Source organism: Onychomys torridus, chromosome 2 (assembly GCF_903995425.1).
Source record: "Onychomys torridus chromosome 2, mOncTor1.1, whole genome shotgun sequence".
Classification (NCBI taxonomy): Eukaryota; Metazoa; Chordata; class Mammalia; order Rodentia; family Cricetidae; genus Onychomys; species Onychomys torridus.
In genome coordinates, this window is record NC_050444.1 from 103,863,925 (window position 1) to 103,884,542 (window position 20,618).

Here is a 20,618-nt window from a genome sequence, read left to right on the forward strand (position 1 = left end):
CATTCACTTCTTTTGAAAATCAAATGTGGCCCCACTTGCCAAGGAAGCCCATAGGCTTCCATTTGACTAGAATACCAGTCGGGCTTGAGGACCATGTTAGCATCCTCTGCTGTACAAACATAAGCATTGCTATGACTGTCTTCCAAACTCTGCTCTAATCCAGGTAGCTAGCTGTTCATCCACATCACAGTTCTATTCCCAGACTCCAGGTATCACAATTGGTGAGAAAGTACCATGCCTCTTAACTGTTCTGCTCTGTGAGAATGAGCTGTATGTGCACATATGCAGAAGAGGACTCCTGCATGATTACATACATACTATGGACTAAGGACTTCACAATGTCCCCAGATTTTAAAATGGCTTTATGAGAAAAGCCCATTTCTCATAGTCTTGGTCAGTTTTACTTCTAGTTAAATTATAGTTGAATCCTTACATTCTGAGAATGGATATTGTACTACACATATAAGCCTCTAAGATATATGACTTCTACACTGACTTAGTAATGGTAGAAATTACCCTAGAAATCTAGAATGATCTTTGACTGTTTCTGAAAGATAGATCAAGGTTCCAGGAAAAAAAAAAACAAAAAACAAAAAAAACCTTGACCTCAGTGAAACACAGATTATCTCCTAGGTCAAGAGGTAACATGTTTGGATCTGACTTTCCTAGGAATATGTCCTGTCCTGACATACTAAAGTGTGTTACTATCTAAAAGTATCCTATCCAGATCCACTAGTGTGGGGCAGCTGAAAGCAACCAACCCTCAATAGAGTCTTCCCTTGTCAATGTCCCAATTTTATCAGTTTCCTGGGCTGCAAGAAAAATCTGTCCAAATAAAACTCCATTTTGAAGACCAGAAATCAATAAATCGCAGGACCATGTAGCCTTTGTAAAGACTCTAGGGGTGAATTTGCTCCTTGATGCTCCCATATTCCAGTACCTCTAAAAGTCCTGGATTGTGGCTGCACAAAACTGCAGCTCCTTTCCCTGGTCATACTGCCACCTCTCCCCATATGCATTTACCTCTGATAAGGGCATGTAGGGTCTACTCAAATAACCTCATCTCCAAATCCTAACTATGTGCATGGCTATAACTCCAGCATGCAAGCCAGGGGCATCACAAGTCCAAAAAGCCAAGCTGTGTTAAGTAATGAGACCCTGTCTCATAAACAAGCAACCAAAAGCCCTTATCCACAAGCAAGTTAGCATTCACAGGTTCCAGTGATGCTGTGTGGATGTTTTATATTTTTCTGAGTAAATCTTGGGGAAATGGCCCTCAGGTCAACATCTATGTGTGTTGAGAGGGACAAGCAAGGTTCATTTCCCCCAGGCCTTACCCTCTGCAGTTGCCCTCATGTCCCCCTTCTCCTCAGATGGATGGTGACTTCCTGGTCTGCCTGTACCCGGAGCTGCGGTGGAGGTGTCCAGACCCGCCGAGTGACCTGTCAGAAGTTGAAAGCTTCTGGGATCTCTACCCCAGTATCCAACGACATGTGCACCCAACTGGCCAAACGGCCTGTGGACACCCAGGCCTGTAACCAGCAGCTGTGTGTGGAATGGGCTTTCTCCAGCTGGGGCCAGGTGAGGAGCCAGAGGGGTTCTGGTTGGTTGTTTTGTGTTTTTGGTTTTGAGGGCAAATCTGCAGATACAAACCTTGCCACAGTAGGAAGAAGAATGCCATCCTCCTCTCTTGTTCCCACCTCTCACTATCCCCACCCAGCTTCACTCCTGCAGCCCCTAACCTAACAAGTGTAGGGTATTCTGAGGAATTAGTACACTCCTCTGACCCATTGTCTTTCATTCTGTGACCCCAAGACCACTTCTTGTAACTGTGCTAGGGACGGTTCTGGGAACTTCAGAGGAGAACCTCTGGAGAATGCACTGTTGCTGTGGGCCAATTCCACAGGGAGAAAAAAAAAATTCACTGGGGAAACTTCGAAAACTACGATGACCAGGCTGTAGCTCCCAAAGGCATGAGTCACCTTCACTGTAGTGGGAACCAAGCAGGTTCTCAAAACTGAAAGCCATTATTCCAAGCCAAGAAAAGGTGAAGCCTAGCTTGACCACTTTGAAATCTCTGCCTCCTTCCTCAGTTCTCTGCCTGGAGGTTAACATGAAAAGTCCCAAGGGAGACTATTAGGTATCTGGGGTCCTCCAGAGATTCACCAGTCTGACCACAAATACGTTTGAAACAAAGAAGAGGCTTTACTCAGATACTGGATTCCCAAATTACATTAGTCAGGAGCTTATAAAGGCAAAACTCACAAGGCTACACACTTACTTCCTTTGTGCAATCAGTGTACTTCCTACCTACATGTAACCAGCACACATCCCACCTACAGAATCATGGGCAAGCAAGGTCGTTTAAAGAAGCAAAACATGTGGTTTGTTATATTACATGAACAACAGCTTCATTAAAATTGTACAAGACCAGGCAATTACAAGAATAGCCCCGAGCATTCCGGGAAGCTATTTATCCTTGGGCATGTGAGGCTTATAGGTTAGAGGCATTTTTGTCTTATAGATCTCTTAAGCACAATAATTTAAACTTAAAACATAATGTTAACCATCGCGAGATCAACAGAGCAACAGTGGTCCTCATTTGGCCAGAAGACTCAGGATGGAGCCTCCTTTGGATATAATGGAGGTACCATGTTAATTTCATCCACTGAGGAGAAGTATTACATTTTGTTGTGATTTTAAAAGGAGAACACCACAAACAGAAGATTTTAGAGGTAAAAGGAAGTCAAGAAGAATGTGGTCATGGTTATATTCTCATGTCTGGACCAGGTGAGACTGTGCACCTGTCAGAACCTGTGTCCTAAGGCCTGTTAGATATTCAGATCAGTCTCCCTACTTGTCCTTCTAATTCACCAAATGGCCTGCAGCCTCCCTTTACAATTTTACCTTGTTGTTCACACACACAAGAATCAGGTGTGTAGAAATGCTTATAGGAAATAATTTCATTGCATAAAATCTATGTTCAGAAAACATTGGGGGTCTACCATGTGTCCCAGAGATACTAACAGATTTATGTCCAGGTGGTGCCCAACAATAGGGAACAGCATCAGCAGCTATTGTTGGTTTGTCTGGGACTGGCACTAAATGACAGAGTGATCTTTCTGACTGGCCAGGCATAATTCTAGAATGCTTTAGGCAATTGGGAAATGTGAACTTGTTGGAATTAGCTATCTACACGTTCCTGTTCAACATGCAATGTCATACATGTTTGCTTGAGAGCTTTCTCTAAAGCCCAACAATAAACCCTCACATGTATGACAAGTGATGTTGGCAGGGTAGCAAGACCATTTTAGTAGGAAAAGAATAGTTTTTCAACTTATGATGTTGGGTAATGTCAAAGAATGAAGCTGGTCCTTTATACCATATAAATTTTATTTAAAAATAAAATTCTTAGAAGAAAATGAAGAGGAATCATTCTTTGGCATTGGGCTTGGCAATAATTCCTTAGATGTGACAGTTAATTTGTGTTGCCATAACAAAATTCCACATAAAGATAATTTGTAAAGAAAATTATTCCTTACAGCCCTGGAAACTGTGAAGTTTGTTATCAGGGCTGGGGCCTATATGGTAAAAGCCTTTCTGCCGTGTCAGGTACCACATGGCAATGTGAGCACAAGTTGTCCACTCATCTCATCAGGGAGGCACCACCCTGAACACCTCACTCAACCTTAACTGTCACCCACAGCGCCGCTCCCCTCCCCTCCTCCAAATACCATCAACATATAAAACTGGGAGTTAAATTTCAAACATATCAACTCATAAAATCTATCCAGACCATACCAGACAACAAAGACACCCAACTCTAAGGGTTTTATACTTCAACAGGATACTATTGCATGAGTGAAGAGGCAGCCTGTGGCATAAGAGAACATACTTGAAATCATAACTCTGATCAGAAGTGAACAAATCCATAATGGCTTAAAAAAAACTTTCCTTGGGCAAGGATTTGAATAGTCATTGTATTGGGTAAATATTAGAGAAATATAAGTCAACCACAATACATTACTTTGAAGGGCAATTGATTGTCAAAGGTTTAAGGCCAGACCAAGCTACACAGAAAAATGCTTTCTCAAAAAAAAAAAGAAAGAAAGAAAGAAATCCCACAATGTATTACCATTTTCTACTCATTAGGATGATTATTATTGAATAAATTAAAAGGTTTGGTGTTGGCTGGGGCAAAAGCTCAGTGGTAGAGCACTCACCTAGCATACACAATGCCTGTATTTGATCCTCTGCACCGGGAGAAAACAAAAAGTTTAGTAATGATAAAAAGAAATTGAATTCCAAGTGTGTTGCCCATAGAAAATGAAATATTGTTTAGCTACTATGGACAACAATGTCAGTTCCTCAAAAATTTAAAAAGAAAGTAAAAATGAAGGTGGAGGGAGGAATGTGACAAGAATTTATTATGGACACATATGAAATTGACAAAGAATTAATAATAAAAAATGAAAACAATTACTGCATGCCCCAAGAATAACAGTTCTGCTGTGTATACTAAAACAGCATTGCCATGTGTCAATGATACCCCAACCAATGACTAACCATAACATACAATAGCGATCCCATAAGATTACATCACCTGGGTTGGACAGATGGTTCCTTGTTGGGAGTGTTCATTCCTGAGGGTGCCAGCACCCAGCATCTATATATGGTTATATGGTGACTCACAAACATCTATAATTCCAGCTCCAGGAAGCTTATTGGCCTCCTGAATGGACATGGTGAACACACAAGCACACTCACATACACCTAAGCCAACAGCCTACCCAAGGAACTCTCCCACTCTTTTGGTTCAGGTCCCAAACACCCAAACCACTGCCACCACTCAGAAATCAGAACCTAGACGTATAATCACTCAAACCCAGATGCCAACATACCAGCATAAGAACACAACAACAGCCAGGGCAATGAATGTCCCCACCTGAATCCAGTTATCCTACTATAGCAAGCCTTGAAAATTCCAACATAGCTGAAGCACAAGAAAAGGACCATTAAACAAACTGTGAAGATGACAGAAGTCCTTAAACAGTAAGTGAAAAAAAATCACTTAAAGCCAAGAGAAAAAAAAAAAAAACAGTTGAAGGAAACAAAACTGTTCAAGACCTAACAATGGAAATATATGCAATAAAGGAAACACAAACTGAGGGAATTCTAGAAATAGAAAATCTAGGCGAGTGAACAGGAATTACAGATGTAGGCATCACCAACAGAGTGTAAGAGATGGAAGAGAGATTTTCAGGCAATAAAGACACAATAGAAGAAGTAGATGCATCAGTCAAAGAAAATAATAAACCTAAAAAATTCCTTACACAAAACATCTAGAAAATCTGGGACACTATGAAAAAAAAACAAACTTAAGAATAATAGAAATAGAAGAGAAGAATACCAGTTCAAATGCCAAAAAATATTTTCAACAAGATTACAGAAGAAAATTTTCCTCAGGTGAAGAAGGAGATGCCTATAAAAGTGCAAGAAGCATACAAAAACACCAAAAAGACTGGACCAGAACAGAAAGTCCCCTCACCATTTAATAATCAAAACACTAAACACACAGAACAAAGAATATTAAAATCTGCAATGAAAAAAGGCCAAATAACATCATAAAAGCAGACCTATTGGAATTACACCCGACTTCTCAATTTGAGACTGTAAAATCCAGAAGGGCTTGTAGAGATGTCCTTCAGACTCTGAGACCACAGATGCTAGCCCAAACTACTATACTCAGCAAAACTTTGAATCACTATAGATGGAGAAAACAAGATATTCCATGATAAAGTCAAATTCAACAATATCTACAAATCTAGCTCTACAGAAGACACTAGAAAGAAAACTCCAACCCAAGGAGATTAATGCATGAAACCATGGGAAATAATCTCATACCACCAAAACCAAAAGAAGGGAAACACACACATTTCCAATAACAACAAAATAACAGGAATTAACAATCATTGATCATTAATATCTCAATTATCAATGGACACAATTCACCAATAAAAAGATACAGACTAACAGGATGGATGCAAAAGCAGGATCTATCCTTCTGCTGCATACAAGAAACACACCTCAACATCAAAGATAGACATTACCTCAGAGAAAAGGATTGGAAAAAGACTTTCAAAGCAAATGGACCTAAGAAGCAAGCTGGTGTAGCTATTCTAACAAAATAGACTTCAAACCAAATAATCCAATTTAAAAATGGGGTATAGACCTAAACATAGAATACTTGACAGAAGAATCTCAAAAGGCAGAGAAACACCTAAAGAAATGTTCAACATCTTTAGCCATTAGGGAAATCCAAAATTAGAACAACTCTGAGATTCCATTTACACCTGTCAGAATTGCTAAGATAAAAAACACAAGTGGCAAGGATATAGAGCAAGGGGAGCACTTCTCCATTGCTGGTGAAGTGCAAACTTATATAGCCACTTTGGAAAAATGGAATCAATCTACCTCAAGAACCAGCTATACCATTTCTGGCCATATACCCAAGAGACACTCCATTCTACCACAAGGACACTTGCTCAACTATGTTCATAGCAGCTTTGTTCATAATAGCCAGAAACTAGAAACAACCTAGATGTCCCTCGACTGTATAATTGATATTTACATAATGAAGTATTATTACTCAGCTGTTAAAAACAATGACATGAAATTTGCAAGCAAATGGATGGAACTAGAAAAAAAAAAATCATTCTGACTGAGGTAACCCAAACCAGAATATATATATATATATATATATATATATATATATATATATATATATATATATATATATATATATATATACTCACAAGTGGATATTAGCTGTTAAATAAAAGATAATCCTGCTACAATCCACAGACCCAGAGAGGTCAAGTAACAAGAAGGACTCAAAGTGGGATACATGGGTCTCCCTTGGAAGGGGAAATAGATTTTGTGGGTGGATTGGGAGCACATGGGAACAGGAGAGATCAAATAGGAGTAGGAGGTGTAGGGAAGAGAGTATTGGCAGAGATGACTGGAATTGGGGGGGGGGGGCACTTGGGGAGCAATGTGGAAACCTAGTGCAATGGAGATTCCTTGGAATCTATGATGGTGACCTTGCAAAGACTCCTAGTAAAGGGGGATATGGAGCCTGAACTGGCCATCTTCTGTAACTTGGCAAGTAGTGGGAACTAGGACATCAACCCAACCAAAAATCTTTTACCTACAATTTGTCCTGCCTGCAAGATGTGCTGGGATAATGGTGGCCCAAAACTTGTGGGAGTAGCTAACCAATGGCTGGTCCAACTTGAGACCTATGCCTCACACTGCCCGGATAGCCAAGTACCAGAGGCTGGATAGCCCAAAGACCTAGGGTAGAATGGAGCACAACAGGCCAAAAAAAAAAAAAAAATCAATGAAATGAGTCCTAATGATATTTAGCTATACTGGAGCCTACTCCAATCATCATCAGAGAGGCTTCAGGTGCAGAGACCCACAGCCAAACATTAGGTGGAGCTCATGGAATCCCTGGTAAGAGGAGGAGGAAGAATTGTAGGAGCCAGAGGGGTCAAGGACACCATAAGAACAGAGCCCACAGAACAGTAAGCAGGGCTCATAGGGGCTCACAGAGATGGAAGTGACAATCCCGAAGCCTGTATAGGTCTGAGCTAGGTTCTCTGCATGTGTATTATGGTTGTGTAGCTTGGTGTTCTTATGGGACTTCTAACAGTAGTAGGAGTGGGGGTTGTCTGACTCTCTTGCCTGCTTGTGGGACCCTTTTTCTTCTACCAGGTTGCCTCACCCAGCCTTAATATGAGGTTATGTGTCTATCCTACTGTATCTTGTTATGCCATATATCCCTGGGAGGCCTAGACCTGGGGGGGGGAGGGGAGATGAGAGTTGGGGGGATGGGAGTACTGGAAGGAATGGAGGAAGGGGAAACTTTGGTTGGGATGTAATATATGAAAGAAGAATAAAAAAATTTTAGAAATATTGTATCACTTGATGATGTCATAGCTTTCTTGGTTTAAGTACACTGTATGATGTTTGTGATATCACTAACAAAAAACAAAACTCAAATGTGTCTCCATCATTAAGCAACAAGTGACCATATGTGTGTGACAGACTAATTATATAAAAGAGAACAATTTACATAAAATCAACACTAAACATGATTGCGGTTAATAAATTGAACTAAATCCAAATCTGGTCTTCATGAGAAGACATCATTTGAGTGGGGTAAAATTTGTGAGAGAAAACAATTAAAACCCCTAGCCACGCAAGGGACATGTCTAAAACACAAAAGAAACATATAAAATAATTGACACTAAAGGAAGAAGGAAGAAAAAGTGGGGAAGACTTTATCCAAGTGAAAAGTTATCCAATAGAAATACATTAAATGCCGGGCAGTGGTGGCGCACGCCTGTAATCCCAGCACTCGGGGGAGGCAGAGGCAAGTGGATCTCTGTGAGTTTGAGGCCAGCCTGGTCTACAAAGCGAGTTCCAGGACAGCCTCCAAAGCTACACAGAGAAACCCTGTCCCAAAAAAACAGAAAAAGAAAAAGAAAGAGAGAAATAAAAGAAAGGAGAGAAAGAAAGAAAGAAAGAAAGAAAGAAAGAAAGAAAGAAAGAAAGAAAGAAAGAAAGAAAGAAAGAAAGAAAGAAATACATTAAATATTTTTAGTAGACAGGGGATACAAATCAAGCCAAGATGAGATACAAGTACTTATTTAGTAGAATGCTTAATGTTCAAACTATATTACCATCTAAGAACTTCCAGAGACTTTAAACCAGATAGACACCCCATCTACTAGAGGCTGGAGAAGAAACAGGCAGAAGTGCTGGTGACCCTAAGTAGACAAGGCCTCTGAAGTCTGGACGTGTATGTACCATGCAGACACATGCCCACCAAAATTGCACAGTGGGAAGCAGGAAGCGGCGCATACCAAGTGCTGTAGCAATTACAAAGCTACTAAATATCTAAAACAGATGAACAGTCAACTTTTTATCCTGGCATCAGCTCTGTTTGGAGAGGAGGAGTGGGTGGAAGGCGGCTGCTGAGTGACTCGGTCCATGTTGTTTGTTTGCTTTTCCTTTGCCCATATGCAGCCAGGCATATAACTTGCTGAGTCTCTTAGCCAAAAACAGTAATAGATGCCAAGATGGTCAACAGCATGTTAAGCCAAGAGCAGGGCCCTTCTAAGGTGGGGGTGGCCCCATGCAGCAGGTCACACCTGGGCTATATTCATTTTCTCAGGATATCTCACCATAGAGTATTTTTTTTACTCACATTGTCCTTCATGCACTGTAATTTACAAAAGAGTTATTTTTAAGTAATAAAAATGGTCAATTTTTATCAGACATGGTATTGAGAGGTCTTCGTCTCTGAAGCTTATCACCACACTCCCAACACATGACAGAATTGTTTCACGGGTTAATTCTTCTCTGGTCTAAGCTACACTTCCCCTGGCCATTTGCTAGCAAAATGCCCACAGACTATAGGGCAGTTAACTTGCCCATTGTAGCATAAAGCACATGCCAGTGAGTGTCTGTTATCTGATCAACAAAGAAGGGAAAGAAGATCTACAGGTCTAATGAGATCCCACTCAGTGCTCCTGCCTCGAGTAGCCTGAGCATTGCAGCTTCCACCTTGGACACGGATAACATGCTATGCATCTCCTTCTTCCCTCCCAGTGCAATGGGCCTTGCATAGGTCCTCGCCTTGCCGTGCAACACAGACAAGTCTTTTGCCAGACCCGGAATGGCATCACCTTACCATCAGAGCAGTGCAGTGCTCTCCCCAGGTAAGACAAAGCCCTTGTCCTTCCTCTACCCAGCCCCAGTATCAACAGCACAAAAATGATGAAGAATGTTGCTACTCCACTCTTCCACAAGGGGTCAGCTGTCCTGCCCTCCTCCATCTTACCCCAAGTCCTTAGCCTCTTGCAAACATTGTCCTGTCTTTGTTGAATGAGGTTGGGCTTTCTTCTCTCAGGGACGAAGCACACATAAGTGTTGTTCATAAGAGAGGTCTGATTCCACCCCAATCTCTAGGTGAGCAAGAGACACCTAAACCATGGCCACCAGACCACAAGAGATTCACAGGTTCATCTTGCTGGCCTTTCTCTAGAAGTTAGGCCAATATGCAGGCTTTTGTCCCTGGATCTCAACCTGTGCCTATCTGCTCCTAGCCCCTAGTATATCTCCTTGCAGATGATCCCTAGGAAAATGGCTTCTCGCCTCTACCTTTTGAGCTCGAGACCAGACTCCAAGTTCCACCTTTCCTAGTCTCCATGCTGAGTAGAGCTTGTTCTTGGATCATGAAGGAATGTAGAGAAGAGCAGATGGATGTAAACGGAATTTTCTTTGGGCTTCCAGCTCACACAAAAATGACACGGACACTTATTATTAATTGTAAAAGCTCAACCTTAGCTTAGGCTTATTCCTAACTAGTTCTTGTAACTTCAATTAACCCATATTTTTAAATCTACGTTCTTTTATGTGGCTCGGTTACCTTTGCTCTGTGCTCCCCATCCTGCTTCCTCTCTGTCTGGCTGGTGACTCCGCCCTTCTTCCCAGAGCTCTCTGTCCCCAGAAGTCCTGCCCAACCTCTTCCTGCCTAGCTAATGGCCCTTCAGCTCTTTACTAAACCAATCACAGTGACACATCTTCACACAGTATAAAGGAATATTCCACAGCAGATAGTGGCCTCCTTAAGGCGCATTCATTCACTAACAGGCAGAGATCAAGATCCAGACTTATCTGCATCTCTGGGTTTGTAGTTTCCAAATCTAGTTCCCACAGAGATAGACGTTAACTCTGCCCCCCTCCTCCTACAGGCCTGTGAGCACCCAAAACTGCTGGTCGGAGGCCTGCAGTGTACACTGGAGGGTCAGCCTATGGACCCTGTGCACGGCGACCTGTGGCAACTATGGCTTCCAGTCCCGACGGGTGGAGTGTGTTCACGCCCGCACCAACAAGGCTGTGCCTGAGCACCTGTGTTCCTGGGGGCCCCGGCCCGCCAACTGGCAACGCTGCAACATCACTCCATGTGAAAACAGTACGTTCCAATCCCAAAGAACATTCTGCAAATTCCCCACAGGTCATCGGGTACAGAGGGCAATCCCTGGGACTGAGCCTGAACATGGGGCATTGGATCAAGTTCCCTAAGGATTGTGAGCCGGGGGCCAGAATTGAACATTTTAAGTGGGGTACATAGGTGTGTGCAAGGATGTGTGTACACATGTTCAGACCACAAAAGATGCCAGGATGTGTCCCAGGGGCTTCCACTGTCTTCATCCTGAGCTCAGAGAGAGCCAAGGGCTGGATAAAATTGGCCTCCACCTCACCTGCAATCAACCTGGCTGGTGCCCACACGGAAAGACAAACAATGGTTCCCAGGGACCAGGCTACTCAAGACAGAACACTGTTAGCACTGAAGAAACATGCAGAGTGCCTGCCACTCAGCCAGCTCTGTACCCATCATTGTTCTACTTCACACCAAACAAGGACCTGCTGACCCCCCTCCTTCCCGGCCCATGTGCATCCACTGGAATGGAACGGGAGACCGTGCCCCTGGGTTCTGACAGTCATTCCCTCCTCTCAGCCCCAAACCAATATCTGTATTCTAACTGGGTAGGGATCTAGTCTCTCCTCCTTAGGGCCCAAAACCTAAACTGGAGATATTTCCTCACAAAAAGTGATGATAAATCTTTACAAAGACTAGACAATTAGGGGAAAAATGTTTAAGAGTCCAATATTCCCCCTCAACCAACTTCACTGAGCAATTGGTTCCCCACGCTGAGGCAGATGGCCCATCCCTTTCGACCCACTGGGAGATGTATGATCTTTTTTACGCTGGTGATGTTTACATCTGATGTTCCTGTCAGATGGTTGGCATATTCAGAAAGTACCCGTGCAAGGAGTTAAAACGCTTACACAGTGCAGGCTGCACCGGTGTTTAAGGACTGTCATGTCCGGAAGACCCGATGAGCTGAAACACGAGAGGCCTGGGTGAGGAAGAGAAAGCTGAACAGGGAAAGTGAGGCCCAAGCACCCGAAGATAGAGACCTTCAGCCAGGTCCTTGCTTGTATGCTCTCACACCGGGAACAGGATTCTGTCCTTCTGGGAACCATATCTCACTAAAATACCGAAAGCCAATAGGGAAAACGGCGAGCAAGGAAGTGAGGTGGTCCCAAGGGGGCGGGGTGAGAATTACCACTCCAAAGTAGACTCTGCATCAGAAGCAAAGGTGGCCTTGAGACCGACCCTGTCAATCCACCTGACAGACAGCTGCAGGCTGGTGGGGCAGGGAAGGGCGGGCTGAGCTCTGCCACAGGGAAGGCTGTGGGAAGGGGCTGCGGAACCATGGGCAGGGTAGACCCCTCAGGCATCTCGCCAAGTAGCTAGGCTGCTCAGCGGCAGCTGCATCTGCGAGCCTCTGTTTCACATCTCCTTTCTGTCCCCCTCCTCCCTCCCACTTCCCCAGCTGAGTGCAGAGACACCACCAGGTACTGCGAGAAGGTGAGACAGTTGAAACTCTGCCAGCTCGGCCAGTTCCGATCTCGCTGCTGTGGAACGTGTGGCAAGGCATGAAGACAGGGCCCAGGGATGAACTCTACCCTGGCCACACAAAGGACTCATACAACCACCCTCGAACATGACTTACGCTTTCTTCCTTTTATTTATTTATTTGCCCCTCCCCACACGCCCATGTCCACCTGCACCCATGCTCCTAAGGACCTTGGCATATTTTCTTATTCAGTTAGCTGGAACAAGTGTTGCGAACAGAAAAAGAGCTGTCTAAAGGGGGGTGCAGAGCAGGCCAGGCAGACAGCAGCTCCCTTGTAGAGCTGGCTCCTTCCCAATCAGGGTCTCAGAGACACAGGAAGAGAAAGCCATAGTCCATAGGGACAGCAGGGAGCTGGGATTTATAACACACAGGCACAGGCACAGGCCCACCAGACTGTCATTCCTTTGTTTCCTGGGTGGTATGATGGTAAGAACAAGGAAAGCACCATACTGGAGCAGAAACCAGGTCAGAAATCCAGTTCTTCTGGGGAACCAAGAAAGAAGAGAACTCAACTATAGGCAGATGTTACAAAGGAGACAAGCAGCATAGACAGAAAGCATACAGTTATACAAGAGACAGAGGCAAGGAAGAGGTGGCAGAGGCTAGCAGGCAGGACAGATGTTCAAGCAGCCACAGGAAACTCATCTGACAGGCCTGTGCCTTGGTACATGCGCTCTCCTGTCGGTTCAGCAGAAGTGGGAAGGATATTGAGCGTCTTCTCAGGGTACCCATGCTGCATGATAGAAGGTGTGCTCTTCATGTGGTTTTGGAAGTGCCTCTGCTCCCTACTCTATCGGGTAACCTTTGTGTCTGCAGCTGGGGAAAACCCAACAAGGGGGTCAGGGTCTGGCTGTGTAGTAAGGCTGTTCCCAGCATCTCTGTACTTTAAATCAAGAGTCACTATCCCTGAACTAACTGCTGCTGTGGGCCACGGGCCTCTGAACCTGAGCACTCCAGGTTTTCCACCTCAGTGACTTTGCTGCTCCATGTTAGGCCAGGGACTAGAGTCATTGCTCACAAAGGACTCATTAAGCAACCTGTTGGCTGGCAAGCGTCTATAGGTGTAACAACCCTTCCCACTAGAGTTGGCCAGGGAACAGAATCAGACAGAGTGCTTTACTTATCCCAGCCATCACAGAGTGGGCCTATGGGCCCTTCCTACGCAACAGAAGAGCTGCTGTGTGTCCTGTTTACACAGAAAGCTGGGGGTAGGGGTGAGAGTAATAGGGTGCTATGGCAAAGCAAAAGGATAGCTAAAGACTCACAAGACAGTCCTCAAAAGCTTCTCAACCATCCTTCCGACACAAATACTACCCACCAGACTGAGCGAATGGACCACTCAGCAGGCCAAGCAGCACACACGATTCAGCAACATGCAGTAGCTGTAGATGAGGCTAAAACAAAAGCCCTTGGCAAATTCTCATTTAGCAGAGAAAGCTTCAGCACTAATATTTGCTTCCTCCCCTGAGCAGCCTCAGCAGATTGGGCAGCCAGAGCCCGGTACTCATCAGATAAGCCACCCCTCACATACATATGTGTCAAATGCTATCACCCCAGGGCCACCACCAACATCAGGGCTGCATTTTCCAGCCATCCCAGAAGTTAGGTTTGGAAGATGGTGTTCATCTGTGTCTTTTCCAGGTGTGCTGTGGACAATTAGGGTAGGCCTCTTCCTCATCACAGAAATAGTCTCTAAGAAATTGTGTTACTAAAAATCAGTGTAATGTTTATTTAAAATAAAAGAGTGTTTCTATGTATATCTTTTGTGAATATTTATTAGGATTTCTTGTATAAAAAGTGCAATATTAGTAATTGTACATTGTCATCCAGAAAAACAAAAATCCTTCAGGGGATTTTTATTAACTTCCTACAGCTGTATTCCTAAAATCTCTGTGGTGATAATTGTATTCTTCCTAATTTTAAAAGAAACAAAATTGGTGTTTAACTCTAATCCATTATTCACTATGTACAGAGTACATTATAAAGACTAATGTGGGATAGGGGACAATAAAGTGGATTTGTTTGTGACACTAGTTATACATGGAACAAACACAAATTCTGTAATACTAATACAGTTGGTTAGTTCAGTAGCTATTAAAAATTGGTGGTCAGTGTTTGAATTTCCTAAAAGGCAGGTATCTTCCAGCTCTGCCATGTGTCAGAATGTGAGGTTGGAAGTGCCTTCCCAAACTAGTCGGAGAGCTTAGGTTTGGAATGGAAAGCAGTGTGCTCCTTGCATGAGATGAATGTACATTTAATATTTGTTCTGTGAATTGCGACTCAGCAGTGCTACAAATTATCGGGGCTGCTGGATAATGTGGAAGGAGGCACTTCCTCCTCTAAAACATGAAACTGTATTTATATTTTTTGTACAGATAATACAGCTTATTTATTTAAATCTTGGTGTCAGAGTCTCTCTGTTAAACTCATCATTCCCTTCATATTTTATGCAAGAGGTGAACAAAAGTCCCTGTTTACTAATTGAGTAGTTCCCAACCAATTATAAATGTAGTGCTGAAATGGAGGAATTGCGTTTTTTCAGCTTTCTCTGGAAAGCTGGGAGCCCATGCTCAGAAAGGCCAACTGAGTAAATGAGCCCAGAGGAAAGGCAATGGTAGATGTGTGCACATTCTGGCTGAATACTGTGGAATAAAAGAACTAGTCATCTCGTTGACAACCTTATATAGGAGACTACAAGAACAACACAATACCTCTTGGAAGAAGAGCAAGATCTCACGACAGATCAAGACTCCAAGCTGACTTCCTGCCAGCATGTGTGCACAGTATGAGGCAACCACATTATGGAATTTTGGTTATGCATTGTAAGTGGAGATTAAGCTTCATAGATTCTACATTTAATCCTCATACAACCCTGCAATTATTCTCATGGGCATATGTCCACCTTAACACACATGCGTGTATGTGCACACACATTCACACCATCCTGCAAATAAGCCTGAAGGGAATAATCCAACTTAATTGATGATTCTCAGTTAATACCAGACAAGCTACATCTCAATAATCTGTGGGGCTCTCGGAAGTAGTCAGTCATCCACAGAGGGCAAGGAAATGGTGGTGTAGAGAGAAGGCTAGCACTATTAGGACCAGTATAGTAAAAAGAACCCTGTTTGGTGAACTAGCCTATAGACTGCTACCTTGGGAGGCAAATTAAACACATCCATCTCTCTTGACTCATTTCATTCAGTGAGCTAGCTGAGCTAAAGACTTCATGATTCAGACTCGGTAAACATTGGATATAAGTTAAATCAGAGAGAGTGATCTGCCCAAGTCACACACGGCCAGTTAGGAAATGACCAGTGTTGATACAGCCTTGAAGTAAACAGTGAGGAATCAAATGTAAAATGACCTTGACCAAATTGTACCCACAATTTTCATCTGCTTCCTCTCACCTACCCTCTGGTCCACTTAGGGGTGCTCTTGCAGGTCAAGTCTACATCACCTTCCCACAAAGTTTGTCACAACCTGTTCTCTTTAGCCTCTTACTCAGAACACCCCAAGATTTTCAGTTGCTTCGTCAATAGCCCTACACTGGAAGGCAGATATTGACAAGTGATCCTTTGCTAAAAAGAATGGGGCTGTCACCTCACTTCTCAACCAGAAGTTTATAGTTTCACTCCAATAGTTTCTGTGAGACACCTGGTCCCAATCAACCTCGTGTGTCACGCCTCTGGTAAGACAATATACAGCTGTCACTCATGCCTGTGTTTTCAAAGGACAAAATTCATCTCCAACCAAGCATTTCCCAGGCTACTCCTAATGGTATGGTTTATATATATGTAAACAGAAGTTAAATGTACAGTTTTATGTGTGTTGGAAAAAGCAGACAATGGGGAATGGTTCTCTTGCTAAACGTAAATAATGTTTAAGCAGAATGCATAGGGCCTCGGAGGACCTCAGAGAATGCACCGTCAGCATTCAGAAAGTCTGCTGAGAAATCACCTCTTCCTCTGGGGCTTCATGATAGCCGGACTGACCTTTCTACAAATCCCATGAAGGATAGTAGACAAGCTGTGAATGACTTAGTTACTGGGTTAGCAACTCCACACAATGTTTAATGGTCAAGGTCAAGAGGTGTGTCACAGCTTTGGTTTTCAACCCCTCAATCCCACCACAGTTTTATTTATTTATTTTTTAGAGAACAGTTCAAAGGTCAATAAATGACTTAGCTGAGATCAATGGAGGAAGATAAAGTTGTTCCATCCATCATCCATATAGTTCTATCCTGTGGCTTTAGATCAGTGAGTCAAAATGCAAGGGCATGTGGCAGAGGCCAGCTCCAAGGACTCCCACTCTGAATTCTTCCACATACACAGAGAACAGAACAGCCACTAGATAGAGATAGAGGCCAAAAAAAAAAAATGGTGGCACACATGCCTTTAATCCTGTCACTTGGGAGGCAGAGATCCATTTGGATCTCTGTGAGTTCAAGGCCACACTGGAAACAGTCAGACAAGGTGACTCACGCCTTTAATCCCAGGAAGTGATGGCAGAAAGCAGAAAGGTGTATAAAACTTGAGGACCAGGAACTAGAGGCTTTTTTAAGCTTTTAGGCTTTTAGCAGCAGTTCAGCTGAGATCAATTTGGATGAAGACTCAGAGGCTTCCAGTTTGAGGAAACCAGATCGGCTGAAAAGTTAGTGAGGTGAGGTTAGCTGTGGCTTGTTCTGCTTCTCTGATCTTTCAGAATTTACTCCAATACCTGGCTCCCAAGTTTTTAAAATTCACATTACACAGTGCTTCTTCTCATGTTCAGCATGCAAAGCCTACCCCGACCTCCTCTTCCATGGAGTTTTCACAAAGTTCACCTAACAACAACCCTTTAAACTCACCCTTCTCTCCTACAATCCATTTAACTTAAGATAGAACTGTTGTTCTCCCTGTAAAAACCTCAATATAGAAAAGAAATTAAATTTATGCCCTGAAGGTAGTTCCCCAACTTGTACAATACTTCATCATAATCCATCCTCCAGAAGTGAACATTGTAAGCACTTCAGATATTGTTATAAATCTGAACAAACCATGTCCGTTAATTATACACAGGTAAAGATGTGTTGTGCTCTAGGCCTCAAAAGAGTACAGTAGTAATACCACTGCCCTGGCACAAATATGCTAACATTCCAGCCGTTATGGTTCTGGTGACCCCCTTCAAGCTTCAGGCTCTCAAGGGAACTAAGAGGTTGTACTTTCCAACAGGTAATGACAGCTCCTCCCCTGATGACTGGGAACAGAAAGGGATCTGATAAAGGAGCTTGAGGGACTGAGCTGTCTCTCTTTGTCCTTCCACTCTCTGCCATGTGAGAGCACAGTGTCCCTCCCTTGCAAGGACACAGTGTCTCAAGTGTCATCTTGGAGGCAGAGAGCAGTTCCCAGAAGATGCTGCCACCTTGGCCTTAGAGTTCCTAGGCTCCAGAGCAACAAGAAAGTCAATTTCTCTTTTTTGTAAATTACCCATTCTGCTGCATTCTAACTACAGAAATGGACTAAGTCTTACCCAGGGAATTTAGAAGCATCATGATCAAAATCAAGCTAGAACTGGTTTGGGTTCTCTGAGCCTAACTCTGTTTGCTTGATCTGACCAGAGGAGGTTTTTGCTGTTGCTATCATGTTAACACTGACCTTGGAGCAACTACATATTTGCAATAGTACTTACTCAAATCCAAGGGCCAGATTATACAATGGGTCTGGGTTGGGTTGATAATAGTTATGCTTACTCTAGAACCTGGCCCTGTGGTCACACACCACTGCTGAGGTCAGACCATGCAGGTGTCAACACAGCACTTCAGACTCTTGCTCATGTTTACCAAAATAACTTACACCTGCCTTTCTGCAAAAATGACTTCTATGCACAAAGAAATTTCCTGAAAGGACAATGCAGGTTTTGTCAGCTTGCTTTCAAACCCTCTACAATTCCTGCTGCCAAAGAAAGAGACTCTTCACAAAGTTATCTCCTTCCCTCTCTCTCCTCTTCCCTTCCCCCACTGCCCACATCTACTTATTGGATTTATGGTTGAAGGATAAAATTAAGCCTGCAATCTGGGCTAACTCCCACTCTCTTCTTTCTTAAAACACCCAGCACAACCAAAGTTACTTACCTATCCCTGGTGCCTGAAAACCATCATGCCAGAAGGACCTTTTCTCCTAGACAGATGTTGGAGGGAGGGATCAGGGACAGAGAACATAGCTTCCAAACATCACAGGAGAGTGGGGTCACCCCTTTTTAATTAGAGACCACGGTCTTATGCAGAAGCACCATACCTCATTCTGAAGATGCATCCAAATGTCCTAAATCGGTCCTCCAGAATCTCAAAGGATAGCAACTATCCTTTGAACAACCTTAAAATTATTCAGAAAAAAGTCTGGATTGTTCTCTAATTAGCAACAGCCATGGCCTGCCTTTGGGACATATCCAGAATGTAACACTACTCGTGACTCCCACTTCTACCCCTAAGGGTGAGCCTGCACCACAATCCATAAGGGTAAGCCTGCACCACAATCCATAAGGGTGAGCCTGCACCACAATCCATAAGGGTGAGCCTGACTCAGTCTACCCACAGCCTCCTCAAGCAGTCTGAATGGCCACGATGCTAATTTTCACAAGCCAAATCTCCACATTACCCAGTTCCAAACTTGACTTTGGCACCTCTTGATTGGCTTCCTTCCTTCTTCCTGGACACACCTAGACAGAAATATGGCCACATCAGAGCCTTTGCTCTAGCTGTTCCCGGATATCCCACTTGACTCCCTCCTTTAACCCTCACATCTCCTCAGTGACACCCTCCCCTTCCTAGCCTCTACTTCATCCTGATTACATTTTCCTATGTGCTTACGGCTTCCTGACAAGTCATATACTCGTGTTCATAATGATTTGTGTGTTTCTTTTAATTTTATGCTGTACAGTAATGTCTCATTACTATGATGAATTTTTATGACTAAACTACCTCCCCATGGCAAATTCGATGGACAAGATCTAGGTCTGACTTCTCTAGTGGGAGAGCCTAAAGAGCACATAGAAGAAAATCTGACACCACAGGGGCTAGGTTATCCAAGAGGGGGAATGTGATGAGACAGGGGAGGCACAAGGTGGGGTTTCTGAGTCACCACCTGTCACTCATCTGAAAGCAGAGAAAATGGGTGCAAAGAAGATGCCACAGAGCCACCAAGAGATACCTGGAGGCACTCCTAGAGCAAGAGTGCATTGGGGAATGCAGCCAGCCCAGGATTCTGAAAGGAATTACACAGACCCAGAAAAGGGCACCAGGGAGCCTCAAGTCCTGGGTTCACAGCAAAGTAGGAGAATAACAGACTCTTCAAGAACCCATTAACCAAAAAAACAAAATCTCCCCAGATACCATTGTTTGAGGTTTTATAATGAGATACACATGATCGATGTGACTACAATATAATCAAAAGTTGAAAATACCGTTTTTTTTCTCCTTCAGTAAACCCCAACGGGCCATTTTCTACAGTGAAGAAAAACTGTTCGAACATAGAGATTATAAATTTAGAATTGGGCATGGTAGTGCATTCCTATAATCCCAGAACACACAGGAGGCTGAAGCAAGAGGATCAAGAGTTTAGGGCCAGCCTGGGCTACATATGTATCAAGACCCTGCTTCAAAAAACAAGATTGTTTTACACTCTCTTCAAATAACCTTCCTCTCTTGCATTCCCAAGGAAATGGATGCTATGTAAAGCAGCCTTATTGTAACATAATCAATACTTTAGGCTATCTCTCTGTCTTATCCCTCTCTGTCTCTGTCTCCCTCCCTCCCTCCCTCTTCTTCTCCTTCTCCTTCCTTCTTCCTTCTTCCTTCTTTCTTCTTCTTTCTTCTCTCTCTCTGACAAGATGAATCTGAATGCTAACCTGTACTAGTTATACTAGACCAGGCGTGCGCACACGCGCGCACGCGCGCACACACACACACACACACACACACACACACACACACACACACACGTTCGTCTACCTACACAGCTACCATACATAAAGTAACATTTCTATAAACTACATTTCAAAGATCCTTCTTTTCTCTCAATC

The 20,618-nt window shown here is 43.4% G+C and overlaps 1 protein-coding gene across 4 annotated transcripts in view; it reads left to right on the forward strand.

Annotated features, from left to right (window-relative positions):
• Positions 1-14,939, forward strand: part of Adamtsl1 (ADAMTS like 1) — a 392,521-nt gene extending 377,582 nt beyond the window's left edge. For 2 of the 4 annotated variants that reach the window (XM_036178884.1, XM_036178887.1), the window contains 4 exons: positions 1,374-1,581; positions 9,682-9,791; positions 10,827-11,047; positions 12,477-14,939. In XM_036178884.1, the coding sequence (XP_036034777.1) occupies positions 1,374-1,581; positions 9,682-9,791; positions 10,827-11,047; positions 12,477-12,583 (646 nt within the window). In that variant the 3' untranslated portion in view covers positions 12,584-14,939. Of the gene's footprint in view, positions 1-1,373; positions 1,582-9,681; positions 9,792-10,826 lie in introns of all 4 variants that reach the window. The other 2 variants (XM_036178883.1, XM_036178885.1) reach the window with 1 other exon arrangement.
• Positions 14,940-20,618: the final 5,679 nt, after the last annotated feature.